Genomic DNA, 16,896 nt, shown 5'->3' with positions numbered 1-16,896 from the left:
CTACTATATGCGGCTTGGCTTGGCTCACGAGCATCGGCGGGGACCGCACAGCCGCGCTTGCTCGACTGAACAGTGGCCCGTACTTCCGGAGGAACACAGCATTTTTTTTTTCAACCCCAGGTGGCCGCTGAGGAGACCGCATTCCGGGCCTTGTTCCAACCTCGGGCGAGCGGGTCGAAGCTTGAATGGATGCGTTGGAGCGGCGGCAAGAGCTTATTTTCCGGTGACACAGCGGTGGCAATCTGCTGAGTGCATCTTGCGAGACCGTGCCTCACACCCCAGAGCCCCTTTGTTCCAAAAGTATCCGATAGGGTGGTGGGCACAGCTGAAGCGGACGACATGGAGGGCTGCGACGGACACTGCACCATGGCCTGCGGGACCCAGGGGGATCGGCTACCACTGAGTGAAGACAGCCCTACATGTGGGGCCCTCGGCGGCGATTAGGTTCGAAGGAGGGTCTCAGCTTCCGTTGCAGTCGCGCTTACTGCTTGCTCTCAATATACATGACAGGGTGCCTTCCTGGCTGGACGCTGAAGGAGCGCCGCAGTACGGAAGAACGGAGGAGCAGTCACGAACAGTGTCGCTAAGCAGCATACAAGGACCGGTATCGACGCTACGGATCCTCCCCCCTCCATGCGGCCGACACGCTCGCCGCCCGCAGGAGACGTGGCTGTGGTTAGCAACCCCCGTAGCAGAAGGCAGCGCACGCAGGCCCGGGCTCCGAGGGCCCCGCGGCATCGCGCTCCGCACAGGATGGGGGTGGCATGCCCCCTTTTGGGCAAAGGCTGAATCTCTATCGCTGAACGTGCTTGCGCCCACAAGCTCAACGCCGGGCACCTCGCCGCGGATGCTTCGCCGATGGGATCGTCCAGCCCAGCGAGGAGCCGATCAGGTCATTTTGGCCGTGCCCGGCCCCCCCTGGGGCTTCCACACTCGCAGGGTCAAGGACATCAGGGTCCAGGCCGACCGGCGTTCCTGGAAGACAAACGAAATCAGTAAACGGCAACACCGGCTGGCTTTCGTTTGAGCTCCTCTCGATCCAGCGACGCGGGGCGAATGACGGTTGATCCTTTGGAGGGATATGGCACGTCGCGAGGGTTCGTTCACTATAGTCTCAAGTACTGAGCTCGACACGAAATGCCGGATGGGCAGTATCGGAGGTCTATATGTCGTGGAGGCCGCTGCCAGGTGCCAATCGTGCCATCAACAACTTCGCGTGGCGATCTCGTAACTATCACGTGTTCGTGCTTCAAAGGCGTGGTCACGGGACACGTCGTCGATGTCAAGGTCTGTCCAACTGTACTGTCAATGCTTGAGACGCTGGCTGACCACATACAGCGAGATCTACCCCACCGGCAGCTTGTAAAAGCGACTGTCCAAGCCCCCGTGTCACCGATGCACACTGTTCTGACACTGGATCATGTCTATACTATCACCCGTCGCGTTTGGACCATGGTTGGGTTTTCAGAGTGAGCTTGTCCTGCTTGCATTCGTGCGGAGCTCACTAGCACGTCGTGTCACTCGGCTTTCACACCTCAATATACATATCGACGTGCATACCAAGTTCTAACAACTCAAGCGCCACGGCATGTGCTCGACATGATGTCGTAACTGATGCGTTTCAGCGACACCTCTCAGTCGCGTCTCAAGAGGAACATATCTTCCCACCTCGAGCTCTGTCGCGCATCGAACCATCCGTGGGTCTACCTATGCCGGCCCGAGTCGACGCATCCAACTCCGAACTCTGTTGGCCATCTCACGCTCTGCCCAGATGTTGAGCGGCTTCCCGCCCGCCTCCCGTACATTCCTTGTAAGTTTCCACACATAATGCGGTATTGTCTGCGTGTCTTCGCAGGCTCTATCCGTCCATGGGACGCCGACATCAGCAAGAAGTTGCTGGGTCGTTGTGAGACGTGCCAGAAGAAACGCTTTTCGGGTTTATGGCGGCGCTGCCTCGCGTTTCAGCAAGGCATGGCTCCAAAGGTGGCAGGATGGATTGGAAAAAGAACCATAGTGCGTATGATCAACGGTGCTTTATATGCGGCGGCGCGTCGAGACGTCTGCCAGGTGGCGACGATGAACAGCAGGGAATCCGTCAGACTGGTCGAGACGTCGCTGATGCATCCGTGATAATCATGACGCAGTGTGCAGGCCGCACGACGTGCTCTGATGCTCTCGTGAGTGTCGGTGAGCAGCGGGACTTTCGCACTGGGCTATCAGGGCCGTCGTGATATCAGTCGTTCGCCGGTCAGTCACAGATGACGTTCCTCAGACGGTGACGCCGCTGTGAAAAGCACGCAGATCACACAACCTCGTCCGCACATCTCCCCGCATGCAGATCATTCCGTGCTTGCGTGGAAGCCCGCAGATTGGCGGCACAAATGGACTCGATAGCTATCTCGGGCGCTGATGGGAAGCACGTTCCGCAAGTATATAGAGAGGTGCAAGCGGAAGCGCGCAAACCCAGCCGCGATGATCACATGCGGGCAGGACTCCTCGACATCGACGACCTCCGGAGCCTGCGGCGCACTCTTGGGCAGATGTCAGATGGACGAGATGCGTGCGGTGGCGACGCACCGGTGCAGAGATGCAGAGAGGAGAGAGTGGCGATGGGAGCAGCAGCGCGAAGGCGCGCGGGAAGTGTTGTGCCGACTGGAGATGGGCTGGTGGCAATAGACACCGCGATCTCGATACAGCAGGGAATTGGCATTAATCTCCCGCCTCGAAGAAGGCCGATCCCGTTGTGCGATTGGCTGGGGGAGGTGCGTGAGCGAGACTGCCACGGCGGAATCTGATCTTCGGAGGCCTTCCCACAGCCTCGGCTATGGTGGGCCAATGTCGTCGTACAGCTCTATCTGCACTAGTACATAGTGCTCTGCCTTTCTTCCATTTCCCGCTAGTCTGTGCGCCACTGCGCCTATACGCGTGCTGCTGGGACTCGGAGGCACGTCCACAATAAGCGTCTGGGCTTTCCGATATGCGGAGGGAGAATGGAGGGCGGGCGGGAGGCGGGGGGGTGCGCACGTGGAGGCAGGAATGGTTGTCGCGCGCTTGGGAGGTTAGCGGCGGTTGTTGGAGTGTTGTGATCTTGGGCATATGTCCTCTCTCGTCTCCTGGTACAATCTACTCTAGACTAATTCGACCCCCGTAATCTGTCCTCTTCCTCCCCCCGTCGTCGGGCTTGACGCTCCTTCATCCTGCTCCTCTCCCAGCTTTCATCGTCTGCTCTGGCTGCCCTAGCCGTCACACTCGTTTCATGGCACAACTAGTCGCTCCCGCCCCAGGCTCAGAGCGCATCTCCCAGATCCTCCCGACAGTCAAGTGTTCGAGCTGCAACGCCCCGGTCCCCATATCAGAGCTCGGCGACCATGTCTGCGCCGCCGTCCCTCCCGTGCCTCAGCTTCCGGCCTTGAAGCCGCCCCAGTCACCCCGCTCCGTGGCAGCACTCCTTCCAACGAAGCTCCAGAATCTCGTCAACGTACAGAGCCCACCGCGCACATCCTCTCTGTCCCCTGGTCCTGCACGCCAGAATAGTCCTGCCCCGCGCGGGAAGAGCCCGGGACCGCCGCCACAAATGACGGGGCGTGCCCGTGCCCCGTCATCAGCCTCGTCCTTGAGCGTGCGGAGCGGGGACAGCAGGCCAGAACGCGTCCCAAGTCCGCTCGCGAGGTCCGAGGGGCGACCCAGCACGGAGAAGGTACCGTTCCCCTCCAATCCTGGTCCGTCGGAGCCTCGTATGGTCCCCAGCCCGCGTGCAGCTCCTTCGATATCTGCTCTCCCCCCGGATCCGTTCGCGGCGAGCCCCGTCGCGGTCGCACACAACGTCCCCGCCCCCCGAGCGACGTCCTTCCGTGCCCGTGCGCCGTCAAACGCGAGCGTGCGGCCGACCGGGATGCTGGACGGTGCCCGCCAGCCGGCCCTCTCCAACCCTCCGCGCATTTCGATGGATCCCCGGGGCGGTCCCATGGCCGGCGCGGTGCCCCCTCCGGACGTGCGGCAGCGGGCTGGCACGAACGTCGGGATGCGGCCTCCGCCCAGCCAGACCCCGGACATCATTTACTCGACGGACATGCGCTCACGGACGCCTGCGAATGATCCGGCGAGGATCCGCGCCCCGTCTGCTGCGAGCATGCGTCCTTCCATGGAACGGGCACGACCCTCGATGGATCAAATGCGGCCGTCGATGGACCAGATGCGGAGGCCTTCAGCGGACTCGCAGCGCCCGCCGTTTGTGGGTGCGGGACCCCCGCCGCCCGCTCAGACACCGCCGCTGATGGCGCCGCCGCGTTCTGTTGGTACGCCCGCTCCGGGGGAGCCTGATACGAAGAGCGGTGGTGAGGCGGGGATGGCGGGCGTTGGTCGGCGTGGGTTTGCAGCGGCTGCTCGGGCTGCGATGTTTACGACGCACATGGGCCCTGCGCCGGTGGTGGACGCGAACGGGATGGTCGGGCCTTCGATGCAGCCGAACCAGGGCATGGACGGGAGGCGGGCGAACGCGCCTCGTTTCCTGGATATCGCGTCCGCGACCCGATATGGTATGTTCCCGCCATGTCGCCGCATCTGTTGCCAGGATACTGACAGGCATGCAAGCAGCAGCGAACACGCCACCGCTGTCGCCCGGATCGGGGACCGCGTCGATGTCGCCCCACTCGCCGTATTCGCAGAAGTCGCCGACCCTCGCCGGGCCGCCGGGCGAGCCGCTCTCGCCGGGGTCTCGCATGTCGCCCAACGTCACTCCTACCACCCCGGCCGCGGGAATCGCTGCATCGCCCACGAGCCCAATCTCCGTCTCCAGCCTGCGGGACCGAGTGCTGTCTCCCCCAGAGGTGCCCGCTAAGGAGGCGCCCGCGACCCCTCGCTTGCCGTTCTTCGACAAGTTCAAGAACAGCTTGCCAGCCGTGGATACCAACAAGAGCGCGGCCGACATGGACCCTTCCCCGTCGTCACCAACAGGCTCAGACGACAGTTACGGTGGGCTTGCCTACGCTAATTCGGACGACGAGGACGAGCCTATGAATATCCCGCTGCGAGCGAGTCCACAACCCATTCCCCCCTCCAAGCCTGCAGAATCCACGTCAGCGCCCCCTGCGAGCGGCCTAAAGGTCCGGTTCCCGTCTATGACAGAGTCCAGGTACTCGTCTTCTTCGTCTTCCTCCTCTGCCACCCGGTCCCCCATGCAACAGCGTACCCTCTCATCATCCACGGGCGCTTCCTCCTATACCCAGCGGACGGTCTCCAAGTCCACAGGAGCCCTGGACCGCGCCATGGAGACCCTCTTCGAGGAGAGCCCCGTATCCCCCACGTCCTCGAGCTCCTCCCGCATCTTTGCGGACAGCCCGCGAGATAGCGTGTCCAAGTCGGGCAAGTTCCCGACGCGCTCGCATACGAGCCCCACGCTACCCTCGAACAGACTCACGCTAGACAAGGCGGACGGGAAGGCGCGGAGCGCGTCGACGGCGAAGCGGCCGCGGACGAGGAGGTGCGTGCGGTGCGAGAAGGCGATCGAGGACGGGAGGTGGATCCAGATGGAGGGCGGGAACGTGCTTTGCGATAAGTGCTGGAAGAATATGTATCTGCCGAAGGTGCGTCTCCTTTGTGCTCGTTTCCTCGTCGTTGCGGGGCTCGGGCACGTTGGTCCTCGGGCGCGTCTGGGAGGATCGAGACATGCCGCGGCGCGATACGACGAGATGCTGACGTCCGGTTTCTGTCGTCTACAGTGCAGACGTTGTAATAAAGTTATCGAAAAGCAGGCTGTGTCGTCGTCAGACGGCCAGCTTAAGGGGAAGTGGCATCGTGAATGCTTCAGCTGCTTCACCTGCCAGGTATGTCCTGCCAATGCCATAGCGCTCCGGTCTCCCCTAACCAGTCTTTCCTTCTCCCCTCAGAAACCGTTCCCGGATAGAAGCTTCTACGTATACGACGGGAAGCCGTATTGCGCATACCACTACCACGAAGAGAACAACTCGCTCTGCGCCGCCGCCCGCTGCGGCCAGCCGATCGAGGGCCCCTGCGCCGTCTCGCACGCGGGGGACCGGTACCACCCCGAACACTTCCTCTGCGAGTACCGCGGCTGCAAGGAGCGCCTGGTCGAGTACTACGAGCTGGAGGGCCGCATGCTCTGCGAGAGGCACGTCCAGAAGGCGATCCGCGAGCGCGAAGACGGCAGCGATGACGAGTACGGGGACGTCTTTGGCGGCGCGGGCAACAGGAACACGATGGCGATGAAGCGCGTGACGCGGTTCATCGATCTCGACGCGCTGGGGAAGACGCTGTCATGAATGTCGGGCGCGAGACAGGCAGGAGGAAGTCGGGGCCGCTGTTGCTGTGGTGGACTGGATCGACGGCCGGCCGGACGGAGGTGGTTATCTTTATGTGCATGCATTGCGAACTTCGGGCTCTAGTTGTACATCTCTCTCTATCTCTCCATCTCTCTCTCTCCGACCTCCACCCGCATTGCTATCCCTTTTTGATACCTTCTCCGGCACGCACATCGCAGAACGGGTGGACATCATCGGACCTGAATTGTATTTTGACTCCCGAGTCCTTACTACGTACTCTCTTCGGTAGCTTGCGTCCATCTTCCTCGACCAGCCCCTATATCCCCACCTGAATATATCCCCATCTGACCCCCCAAAGTCTCGCTGTTCGTCACGTATCTAATACCTATTCTGCATCTAGGACATACCAGCCTCTCTTAACGCATCCCCTGATTTCCTTTCTTCTTGCTCGGCTATCTCATCAACGGGTTCTCTTCTCGCCGTTCGTTGTATGTAACAGACTTTCCTTCCCCTCTCAGATCCTCATGCTGCCTCTGTAGCGTATATACCACACACTACAGTCGCGCCCAGCTAATGCAACGAAATTGGAGCAGCCATCCGTCCGTCGAGAGCGTACGTGTGCATCTGTCGATTGCTTCCGTATAATACAGCATGTTGTACACTACCGCGCATCCTACCTCTACACGTACTTCGTTTTGTAGTCATGAAGCGTCGCTGGTGTGCTGCTGCTTCTTCACTATCCACTCGCGAATGTAGGTGCTGCTCATCTTCGCCGCCCTGAGCACTGCCGCGTCCCCCGAGTCCACAATCGCCTCTGTCGCGGAGATGACGTCGATAACGAAGGGACGGAGAGGCTGGAGAGACATCTCCTCGCGCTTCTTCGCAACTGGGCACGGCCGTCAGTAGACCGTGGCTGCTTGGGCGAAGGGAGACTTACTGGACTCCGCGCCGGAGAGCGTCTCCTTGCTGACGACGAGGGCCTGCACGTTCGGGTCGTGCGCGGTGGGTCCGTACACGTCGTTCAGCGGGGTGATGAAGTACTCGAGCCCGGGCTTGAAGTGCTCGAGGAACGCTCTTGTCCTCTCCGTCCGGACGGGCAAGGGCTCCAGGACCTCCTTCCACTGCTTCTTGCCCAGCAACGAGTCGTCTGGACGGGGATGTCATGCGTCATGCGCCATCTCGTCTCCTTCACCCTCTGGGAGAACCAAAGCGGACATACCTGTGATCCCGACGATGAGCTTCTCCTTCGCGATCCACGCCCCCATGCTCAGCAGGATCTTGTGGCCCGCATGCAAGTGGTCGAACGTCCCCCCGAGCGCGACGACAGGGTACAGCGGCGGCAGCGACGGGTCCGGCGGACTCGATGGAGCAGGCGCAGACAGGCCCGAGGGGAGGTCGTCCGGCTCTACGACGATGATCTCCGACTTGCGGTCCGCCGCCGACGCAGGGAGGGGAGGGAAGGGGATGCCGTTCGGGGCGACTGCGCGGCAGATCCCCGTCTCAGCGCGACGATCCCCACACGGGTGTGCACCCGTACGCTGGAACGAGAGACACACACCTGAGAATATGCGCTCCGCGCTGCGTACGGCCTCGTCCGGGAACGCGTCTGCGGGGCCCTTCAGGTAGACGTCGACGTCCAGCAGTACCCTGTCCAGGTCCTGCGCGATCTTGGTCGCCTGGACGTAGACGAACGTCAGCAGCCGCTGCACGTCCTCGAAGTGCGCTGTGCGCGAGATGCCCGGGGCGTGCCAGTCGTCGTGTGCTTCAAGTCTCGCGGGAGCGGGAGCCGAGTCCGACTCCGTCGTTGCAGGGGGGGCGTCCGGGGGAGGGTTGAACAGCGGGGATAGGACGATGACTTGGAGGGCCTCGGTCGTCGTGGTCGCCGCGGTCACGACTGCAGTTGCGAGGAAGTGGGGAGACTCGTGCAGGTCGTGGACTGTAGTGAGCACGACTGTGCGCTTGACCTCCTCGAGGGTGAACGCTATGGCGGGCATAATAGATGGACGGGCGACGCCTTCAGTCGGCAGACTTCCGAGTTTCCAGAGGTGAGGTCAGAGGACAGTACTAGTGCTGCATTCACAGCAGATCGCAGGACACGGGTGTCCAACAGCCTTGGACGAATTGCGCCATGGTGATGATGGCATTGTCTCTCGATGGAAGTGGGCCGGCATCCGGAGATGAACCAACGTGGTGATGGCAGTTTCTCTAGGCACGTCATGCCATATGTCCAATGTGAACCATTTATGCGATATTCAGAAGAGATGGTACACAGGAATTAGTATACTCTGAGCTACCAGATAGCAATAAGTCAGTGTCATGAGCGTGTCGTAAAGAGCGTCCAGGATGTTGCGGAGTATATGGAATGCGGCCAAGCTACCAACCGAGAGCACAATAGAGAATGATACATCAGTCTCCTCCTGCCATGCGAGTGAAGAGACAACGACTGTCCAACCAGACCAACAACAGCGAACCATATGATCAGCGATATCCAAGACTATGTCCGTGTGCGGGGAGATGCCCGACTAGCATGGAGATCCTTCACGTCGAAGAATATGCTGATGCCGAAAAGGAGACACATCAAGCACGCGGCAGCTGTCCCGATGTTGTATGCATCGCACCTGAGAGGCATCTCAGCTATATAGACGCGCGGAAGGGACAAGCAGGACTCACCATCCGAGATAGCCACCCACTGGACATCGCTTCCCCAGCAGAATCAACACAAACTCCATCCCCCACACGAGCATCAGAAGAGCATCGATGGTAACGCCCCACTTGAGTGTCTTTCTCGCCCTCTTCCACTGCTCCTCCATCGCCAGTCCCGCAAAGATGCCTCTTCTCCTGGGCTGGCCCCTTCTCCGCGCTGCACTCGACGCGCCAGAGTACGAGCCAGGGACCGCTGAAGAGCCGTCCTCCTCCTCGTCTTCCTCGTCGTCTTGTGCGCGTTCTGGGTCGCGTCCAAACATCGTCGGGTCGACGATCAAGTTGACTTGGACGTTGCTCTCTGGGGACCCCTTGCCCTTCTTCCCCTTCTTCTTCGGCCTCTGTCCGGGAAAGCCCCCGACAGGGAGTACCATCATCCCGCCAGGACCGCCAGTGAAGGGTGAATCCTTCGGTTTGCGGGCGCCACAGCAACATGGGTAGATGAGGAAGAAGAAAGAGCAACCGATGAATGTCAGGAAAGACATGATGTAGAGGACGTATGCCGGGAGCTTCCCTGCTGGCGGAGCGGCAGGGTTAGGTTTGATGATCTACAGGTAAGCGGGCATCCCGACGTTAGTCGGGGGCAAAACATCATTTGTGTATAAACATACCAGGCCGGAGTAGATGGAGGTTATTGCAGCAGTCAGCGCGAGAAAGACCTGCAGACAGCGCACCGCTAGCCTCTTCTTCGGACCTTCAGTAATCAGCCTCCCCTGCGGATCAACGCTCCCGACTGTCCGCTCTGGCGGAGCATCCTTCGCTGTGTTCTTCCCAAACTCCCGCTCTAACATGCGCATGCGCTCCTCCTTGATCTCGGGGTCGACGGCGCGCTCATCAGGGTCCGCGCTCCATGGTACTAGGTTGTGGTCTCGTGAGGAACGCGAGTGCGGGCCAAACGAGGAGCCGTAAGGGTAGGAGGGCGGGGGAGATGGATTGTACGGGTCCGAGAACGGATCTCTGTCGAGGGTGTAACTTGGGTCGAATGGGTTCCGCTTCGTGCGATCGTCCCCGCCGTGGCCGTGGCCCTGTGAGGAACCAGGAGGAGAGAAGGGGCTGGCATTGTCGGGGGCGTACCATCCCCGAGTGAAGGACGGGAAGTGCGCGATGTCGATCTCTGAGCTTGGGCTAGCTATCTGTGGCTCGTGTCTTGTCCGCTGAGATGGATGACTGCCATGAGAATGTCCTGGGTACGAGGAAGGCGGTGGCAACGAGAACGGCCGTCGCAGGGGTGAACGGTAAGACTGGGAGCTGGAAGCGGAGGCAGCGGAGGTAAGGGATGGTGGGCTGAGGGAATCATTCCTCGCTAATGGCCGGTTCGATCGAGGGGACGGAGGATAAGGATCGTACGGATTGTATGGTGGTTGTTGCGAGAAGTGGTGATTGGCGTTGTTGCGGTTAAGTGTTCTTGCATAGTCGGCGAGGTCGAGTGCCTCCACAGACACATCAGACGGTTCACGACGCCGTTCAACTGCCCATTGCCCTACGGACTGATACGGGTTCTCGTCGTGTCTATTCAGGTTTGAGGACGCCGGCAATGGGTCGTACGGATCAGGCGACCATGGGCGGCGGAAACGGGAAGGCGGGGGAGGAGACTCGAGCCAGTGGTCAGGGTATTGATTCATGAGTGGTCGTGAAGTCGTGATTAGTCGTGGCGTTCGTCACTGCGTGTAGCAAGTAGGCTTAGCAATGGTGCTGGCTGTGGTCACTGTCGATGCTGAGGACGTCGGCGTCGAGGGAGCGAGCATCGACCGGTGAGAGAGGAGGGAGATGAGACCAAGGGCGACTGCACCCGCCGAGAGGGCCGCAGCCACCCCACGTTCGTGATTTCTGCTTACGGTTCTGGGCGATAAGTCCTCAGGATATGTCCCGATATGGGACTTGACCGGGTGTTAGCACCGCCCGGAAGTCCCGAAAAGTCTTTGTGCGGGCCTGTCCTCCGCCACAACAGTCAGAACGACTTACTGGCGGTCGTCATAAACTTGACGCCTCCATGTCTCTGTCTGTTGCGCGATGCGCATCCTAGCCTCTCTGCTGCCGCTATTACTCTCCGCAATCTCTCACACCGCATCTACTAATGCTAGAGAAGGGACTACAGCACGCACACCTATCTCATTTGAACTGCATACCGAATATACACCTCGTTTGGAGGATGGCGACGTCCGCGAACTCAGCGAAGTTGCTTTCGAGATCTCCACTGGAAGCAGTCAACGCCCTTCGAGTACGGTGATATTATTGCAGGCCACGCCGACTACTGTTCATCGTCCTAGGAACGCCGCTGCGTTTCAGCATGCCCGCGTCCGGTCGTCACGATTCCAAGAGAGCGAACCGGTCGAGTGGGAAGAGGTCCAAGTCCTCGCTCCAGACGTAGAGGACAAGCACACCCTCTCACAGCTTGCTCGTATGACAGGCAACGCATACGCGCTCCCGGGACGACCGAATTGGTACGATATCGATCCCGCATGGAACACGGTACGTACGTTCTCCCGTCCGGCCCTTCTCCACCCCGGTGTCGAAAGCCATAGAGCGAAGACTGATATGACTTATGTCGTGGGTGCAGAGCTTTCCCTTTGGCTGGGAAGATAAGGCGGACGGCTTCCGCGGCCACGTCTTCCTTTCCCCAGACAATGCCACGGTCGTGCTTTCGATCAAAGGCACGACCCTCCAAGGCCCCTCTTCGAAGAAGGACAAGTTCAATGACAACCTGCTCTTCTCATGCTGCTGCGCGCGCGTGGACATCACCTGGATATTCCACCAAGTGTGCGACTGCTATGCTAAGCACTGGCGATGTGACAATACTTGCCTAACCGATGCGCTCGTCCAAGACAGCTTGTTCTACAATATCGGCGTGGTGCGTTAAGAGGATCTGATCGAAGAGCTATTGCGCTCATGTCCAATAATAGGGTCTCGTCAATAACTTGACCGCACTGTACCCTAATGCAGATATATGGCTTGTGGGACATTCGCTCGGCGGGTCACTTGCGTCCCTACTGGGGGCAACCTTCGGCCTCCCAGCCGTAGCGTTCGAGGCACCTGGCGAGCGTCTCGCAGCTCAACGTCTCCACCTACCATTCCCCCCTCCAACGAAGAACAGTACATCCCCGTCACCACCAGCCTACGGGCGCGCCCCCGTCACCCACGTCTACCACAACGCCGACCCCATCCCGCAAGGCGTGTGCACGGGTGCGGGTTCGCCTTGCGCTCAGGCAGGATATGCCCTCGAGACGAGGTGTCACCTGGGCAGATCGATCGTGTATGACACAGTGGGTAAGCTCGGCTGGCGGGTCGATATTCGGAAGCATGTGATCAAGGAGGTCATCACGCATGTCATTGAGGCGGAGCCTGAGGGGGGTTGGGATGACGATAACGAGGTTCCTGTCGCGAAGGCGGAAGACGAGTGTTTAGTGAGTCTGATCGCTGGCTGCTGTTGATGGCCCGGGCTAACCTATACAATTGTAGGATTGCTTCAAGTGGGAATTCGGAGAGTTCAAAGATAGGGATGGTGACGATGACTGAACGCCCAGCAACATTCTGTATATTACCACGGATTGTACGGTAGCGCAAGATGTAAAGTATATCATGGCATGTACATATACTCAGTGATTCCACTACGTATGCGTGAGCTGATGTCCAGAGGTCATCTTGACGATTCACAGGCGTGCCAGGCAGACTTCTGTGGCATATCGCGCTGAGGCGTTATGTGGGGCACAAGTGCTCCTTACATTTGGACGCAGTAGGCGGTAAGTCCAGTTCCCAATCGTGCCATCATTGATGAGTCACATACCGTTCCTTGACCCAGCATGCACATCGCCATTTCCAATCTGGTGCTTTGAACTGTGCTACGAAGTCTATCGGAAGGAACGAAAGTGCAGGCGTGCTGCGAGACCAATACCTCGGAGCCAAACACAGCCCGCTCACAGCCTGAAATGGATGGCCACCAGCACAGCATCTCACAGCACCGTGCCGCAGCCACTCAGGTATGTGTACATTTCCTATAAAGCGTCACTGACCCTCCGCTTACTCTTCGATATTCACCCTCCATGCGACTCATTGACACAAAGACCGGGCTGTTCCATTGGGTAGACCGCCCAACGGAGATACCCTATGCCATTCTCTCTCATGTCTGGGACGGCGATCGGGAGCTGTCGTATCAAGCTCTGTCGAGGGCCCAGGCGACTTCGCACCAAAGTACCGACCCCGACTACAACATCTTTACCCACATTCCCCAGAAGGTCAGAGACTTCTGCGCCTTCGCTCGCGAGCAGGGATATGACTACGGCTGGGTGGATACCTGCTGCATCGACAAGACCAGCAGCGCAGAGCTCTCCGAAGCGATCAACTCGATGTATGCGTGGTATCAGCAGGCATCCGTCTGCTACGCCTACCTCGTTGATGTGACCTGTGTCGGGACTCCTCACACCTCCTTCGAGGTTCACGAGCAGTTCTGCAATAGCATCTGGCACAGGCGCGGATGGACGCTCCAGGAGCTCATCGCCCCTCGCACCGTCATCTTTCTTTCGAAGGATTGGCGAGTTCTCGGCACCAAGGACACCCTCGCCCAGATCATCAGCACTGTCACTGGTATCGACCTCGAAGTCCTCAACCATCGAGCACCGCTCACTGGTGTAAGCGTTGCGCGCAGGATGTCGTGGGCGGCTCGTCGGGTTACCACTCGTCTCGAGGACCGCGCATACTCTCTTTTGGGTATCTTCGGTATCCACATGCCGACCATCTACGGGGAGGGCAACTACGCGTTCGTCAGGTTGCAGGAGGAAATCCTCAAGCAGCTCCCAGATCAGACCCTCTTCGTGTGGGGCCCGAGAGTCTCTCACGTCAACTGGTCGCGAGCCTCCATCTCATCTACCTCCCCCGAATCCGAAGGACATCTGTTCGCGTCATCTCCCGAAGCCTTCGATAATCCCAACCGCAGGAACATGGATGTGACCACGATCTCTCATGCGAAACTCGCAGGCCTCCTCGGCCTCAACAACCTCCCTCTTCCGCGGTACGCTATTACCGGCTATGGCACGCGCGCGAGGCTGCCTACGCTCCCCGTCGGCACTCTACCTCATCGCGAGCATCATCTTCTACTGGCACCCCTGTGTTGTCTAGACAGCAAGAACAGGGTATTGGCTCTTGTTTTGCGCCGTGAGGACCCGCGCTCGCAGCAGTACGTCGTCGGTGCCCAAGTCATCCCTGGCCTTTCCCACAAAACATCTTGCTTCGTGCGTTTCGCGGTGCTTGGTCGGGCTCAGCTCGAGGCGCTCCGAGAGGACGTCTGCATCCAAGACGTCTACATATCCCACCGACTCCCACAGGATCGTCCAGCGTTGTTGCTGGGGGAATCCTCACCTGTTGCCACGGTTGCGTGCAGATGGCCGTACGAGCCTCGCAGCGTTATGGCCGACATTGAGTTGGCTCCTTGGTCTCTCATGATGCTCACTGGGCTCGGCTACAAGGTCGATATCTCGAAGCCCAGGGAGCCGCAACCGGCCTCCGAGCACAGACAAGAGGGGTCGCCGTCGGTCGCCGCAGGGACCGAATTGCTTGGCATCAGTCTGGCAAGCAAGACCATCCAGTTCCGCATCTCCATCATCCCCTGCTGCTTCACCACTTCTTCACGTCAAACAGCGTATATTGTCCGACGTAAGCATTTACGGGCAGAAGTGTCTTACGTCTGGCCCGACTTCTCCCCCCCTGCCGACAAGCTCACAACCCTCGACACATCGCACCAGCCTCTATCTCAGGACAAACCATCCCAATGCCGGCTCCCCGTTTCGTGCCATGTCAAGAACTGGAATCGTATCGCAGAGACCTCGGCCGTCCAGGCAACCTTCTCATTCCCGACACATAGGGACGAGGTGGCCTCCCAGGCGAACCCTATCTGGGGCCGAGTTCGGCTCACGCTGCGTCCTAAGCCTGGCCAGCGGACCGTAACTCGCCGACGGTCAGAGGAGGACCTTCCCCCCTTTGGCATGATTCTGGACGTCGAGCTGATGGAAGAACGGCCAGAGCGGATGTGGGGTCGGACTGCCATCCGCCCGAGGGAAGACTGGTCAAGTTCAGAGCCGGAATCGGAGGGCGAGGATGATCACCGCCAACCATCAAGCTCCGAGGATTCGGACGAGGATGAACATTCGACGTTGTTGGGTGCTGAGCGTGTGGGCAGGCGACGGGCGGGATGCTGATGACGTCCTCAGATGGGAGCAGGAGGGCCTGATAGATACCGATTACCCTCGTGTCAAAGTTCTAAGTAGACTTGACTTGCGGAATGTTTATGAAGAAGCTTGAGTCTTGGCGCGTATTTCAAGTTTGAATGATCCTGGGACTGAGCACTACCCCGCCCTACACCTTCGAGTTTAGTCGAGTGAGCACATCATTGAATCACACGTAAATAACCTCCCAAGCCAGCCCTCCTTGAGCTGGCGTTGGCTCAGAGCGTGAAGATGCTGTCAGATTTTCAGGCTGATATATGCACGTCAAGGTTCGTGGGCATGTCTGATTGCATGATGCTACTGCATGTCCTGGACGGTATGCCATATCTCGATCACTCCTTTGCCATCCTTCCCGAACCCGGCTACAGCTACCCGGGACTGGCTGCCGGCGATGGCGTTCACCTTCTCCAAGCTTTGCGTGGATGCGCTCCACCTCTGCTCCGCTCGTAGTTTCCCATCTGCGCCCCGGGACAGAGTGTACTCGGCGAGTGATCCTAGAAGTGAGCACGTAAGGAAGCGGTCGTCGTGCGTGAATGCACTAGGCCAATCATGTCAATGTACAATAGTGGCTCAAGTCATCTTGATTTGACTCACGCTCCAACGATGGGACCATCGGCTACTTGCAACCAGAGGCCATCGTCTTCCTTGAGACCTTCCCATCTTCGTGGTCTTTTCTTCTTGCGGTCGGAGCGCTTTTCTCCACCTCCACCCACCCATGCTCGGCCATCCGCCGTACTGACAACAAACAGACCAGATGGGCCGACGGACAAGGAGAGCACGAATGGCGGCGAAAGCGAGATTCCCCCGGAGGGCGGTGGTGCGGCTGAAACACACCATTGGAACGGTGCTGGCAAGTAGACGAGAACGACGAACATGCACTTACTGATATCACGTTGTGATAATATGCTACCTTGCCCTATGTCGAAGTGCAAGATAGCGGAATCAAACCCGCCACTAACAATCTCGCTAGGGCGATCTGGTATGAATTTCACGGAACCACAAACCTATAATTCTTCCGTTGATTCTAGGCATATTGTCGGAAACTTGCTTGTTTGTACCCACCGTAGTGTGGCGGCTCTTCATGCGCGTCACTAATCTAGATGAAAGGTCCATGATCCCGACGGCACCAGAATCTGAGCTGAATGCAAGGTATTTTCCGTTTTCACTGATGCTGAGCTGGCTACCCGGCGGGGCATCAGCATCCTCCGAATGTCTGGATAGCTCAACCATACCTCGTTGAGAATGTCGTCGTCATCTTCGCCAATGTCAACCACAACGACTGCATCTTGTATTGTGCTGATCATTTTCGACGTGTCTGAAGGAAAAGATAGTACCTAGATGGCTGTCAGTGAAACTGATATCGGACCCTCAGCCACGCTTACTCGGCGACCGCTTGCAACCCAGATGCTGCCTTGTTCTGACTTCTTAGGGGGTTGATATGCTATCGACGCTATCTCTTCTCCAAGCGCTTTGATCGCCTTGACGACTTTGGTCGAGGGAAGTGTGTACCATCTCAGAGAGCCGTCCTCTAGATGCCAACACTCAGTATGGTCCAGCGACTGCGTGCTACAACCTACCCGAACCAGCGATCACGGTATCGTCTGCTCCGAACGATACCGCAGACACCCCGGATGGGACTGCGACAGTTTCCCGGAGTTGCCAGGACATGATGATTGTACTTTGTGAGATAAGGCCACTGGTGGATC

General features: G+C 58.9%; 6 protein-coding genes across 6 annotated transcripts; 3 read left to right on the top strand and 3 right to left on the bottom strand.

Moving 5' to 3' along the window:
• Positions 1-3,208: 3,208 nt before the first annotated feature.
• Positions 3,209-6,863, top strand: DICSQDRAFT_78218 (uncharacterized protein). The gene is made up of 4 exons (XM_007361299.1): positions 3,209-4,535; positions 4,594-5,582; positions 5,718-5,822; positions 5,886-6,863. Exons 1-4 carry the CDS (start codon positions 3,257-3,259, stop codon positions 6,276-6,278), a joined length of 2,766 nt encoding a protein of 921 aa, XP_007361361.1. The 5' UTR covers positions 3,209-3,256; the 3' UTR covers positions 6,279-6,863.
• Positions 6,864-6,979: 116 nt separating this feature from the next.
• Positions 6,980-8,272, bottom strand: DICSQDRAFT_165796 (Nucleotidylyl transferase; the record flags this gene model as incomplete). The annotated part of the gene is made up of 3 exons (XM_007361298.1): positions 6,980-7,164; positions 7,216-7,425; positions 7,498-8,272. The coding sequence occupies 3 exons, from the start codon at positions 8,270-8,272 to the stop codon at positions 6,980-6,982; spliced, it is 1,170 nt and encodes a 389-aa protein (XP_007361360.1).
• A 203-nt stretch (positions 8,273-8,475) lies between these two features.
• Positions 8,476-10,727, bottom strand: DICSQDRAFT_159138 (uncharacterized protein). Its single transcript, XM_007361297.1, has 3 exons — positions 9,590-10,727; positions 8,949-9,526; positions 8,476-8,896 (listed from the first exon to the last, which is right to left on the bottom strand). Exons 1-3 carry the CDS (start codon positions 10,598-10,600, stop codon positions 8,773-8,775), a joined length of 1,713 nt encoding a protein of 570 aa, XP_007361359.1. The 5' UTR covers positions 10,601-10,727; the 3' UTR covers positions 8,476-8,772.
• A 261-nt stretch (positions 10,728-10,988) lies between these two features.
• Positions 10,989-12,491, top strand: DICSQDRAFT_48664 (alpha/beta-hydrolase; the record flags this gene model as incomplete). The annotated part of the gene is made up of 4 exons (XM_007361296.1): positions 10,989-11,447; positions 11,536-11,826; positions 11,879-12,379; positions 12,435-12,491. The coding sequence occupies 4 exons, from the start codon at positions 10,989-10,991 to the stop codon at positions 12,489-12,491; spliced, it is 1,308 nt and encodes a 435-aa protein (XP_007361358.1).
• Positions 12,492-13,015: 524 nt separating this feature from the next.
• DICSQDRAFT_25394 (HET-domain-containing protein) lies at positions 13,016-13,789 on the top strand (the record flags this gene model as incomplete). The annotated part of the gene is made up of 1 exon (XM_007361295.1): positions 13,016-13,789. A coding segment is annotated over one exon (774 nt), but the record flags the coding sequence as incomplete, so codon positions are not given.
• Positions 13,790-15,436: 1,647 nt separating this feature from the next.
• DICSQDRAFT_97887 (uncharacterized protein) lies at positions 15,437-16,886 on the bottom strand. Its single transcript, XM_007361294.1, has 7 exons — positions 16,768-16,886; positions 16,573-16,718; positions 16,423-16,524; positions 16,253-16,366; positions 16,074-16,194; positions 15,785-16,013; positions 15,437-15,728 (listed from the first exon to the last, which is right to left on the bottom strand). Exons 1-7 carry the CDS (start codon positions 16,856-16,858, stop codon positions 15,488-15,490), a joined length of 1,044 nt encoding a protein of 347 aa, XP_007361356.1. The 5' UTR covers positions 16,859-16,886; the 3' UTR covers positions 15,437-15,487.
• Positions 16,887-16,896: the final 10 nt, after the last annotated feature.

The sequence above is a fragment of the Dichomitus squalens genome (assembly GCF_000275845.1).
Source record: "Dichomitus squalens LYAD-421 SS1 unplaced genomic scaffold DICSQscaffold_2, whole genome shotgun sequence".
NCBI classification, from domain to species: domain Eukaryota; kingdom Fungi; phylum Basidiomycota; class Agaricomycetes; order Polyporales; family Polyporaceae; genus Dichomitus; species Dichomitus squalens.
This window is presented reverse-complemented; position numbering and strand designations above follow the sequence as displayed.

What these genes read in the sequence shown, in the direction of transcription:
- DICSQDRAFT_159138 (XM_007361297.1), bottom strand. Translation starts at nt 10,600, where the DNA reads ATGAATCAATACCCTGACCACTGGCTCGAGTCTCCTCCCCCGCCTTCC. An exon ending in CCTCCATCTACTCCGGCCTG is followed by an intron (nt 9,527 to 9,589) that starts GTATGTTTATAC and finishes GCTTACCTGTAG; the next exon opens with ATCATCAAACCTAACCCTGC. An exon ending in GTGGGTGGCTATCTCGGATG is followed by an intron (nt 8,897 to 8,948) that starts GTGAGTCCTGCT and finishes GATGCCTCTCAG; the next exon opens with GTGCGATGCATACAACATCG.
- DICSQDRAFT_97887 (XM_007361294.1), bottom strand. Translation starts at nt 16,858, where the DNA reads ATGTCCTGGCAACTCCGGGAAACTGTCGCAGTCCCATCCGGGGTGTCT. An exon ending in TACCGTGATCGCTGGTTCGG is followed by an intron (nt 16,719 to 16,767) that starts GTAGGTTGTAGC and finishes GTTGGCATCTAG; the next exon opens with AGGACGGCTCTCTGAGATGG. An exon ending in ACGACGACATTCTCAACGAG is followed by an intron (nt 16,367 to 16,422) that starts GTATGGTTGAGC and finishes CCGGGTAGCCAG; the next exon opens with CTCAGCATCAGTGAAAACGG.
- DICSQDRAFT_78218 (XM_007361299.1), top strand. Translation starts at nt 3,257, where the DNA reads ATGGCACAACTAGTCGCTCCCGCCCCAGGCTCAGAGCGCATCTCCCAG. An exon ending in CGCGTCCGCGACCCGATATG is followed by an intron (nt 4,536 to 4,593) that starts GTATGTTCCCGC and finishes GCATGCAAGCAG; the next exon opens with CAGCGAACACGCCACCGCTG. An exon ending in AGAATATGTATCTGCCGAAG is followed by an intron (nt 5,583 to 5,717) that starts GTGCGTCTCCTT and finishes TGTCGTCTACAG; the next exon opens with TGCAGACGTTGTAATAAAGT.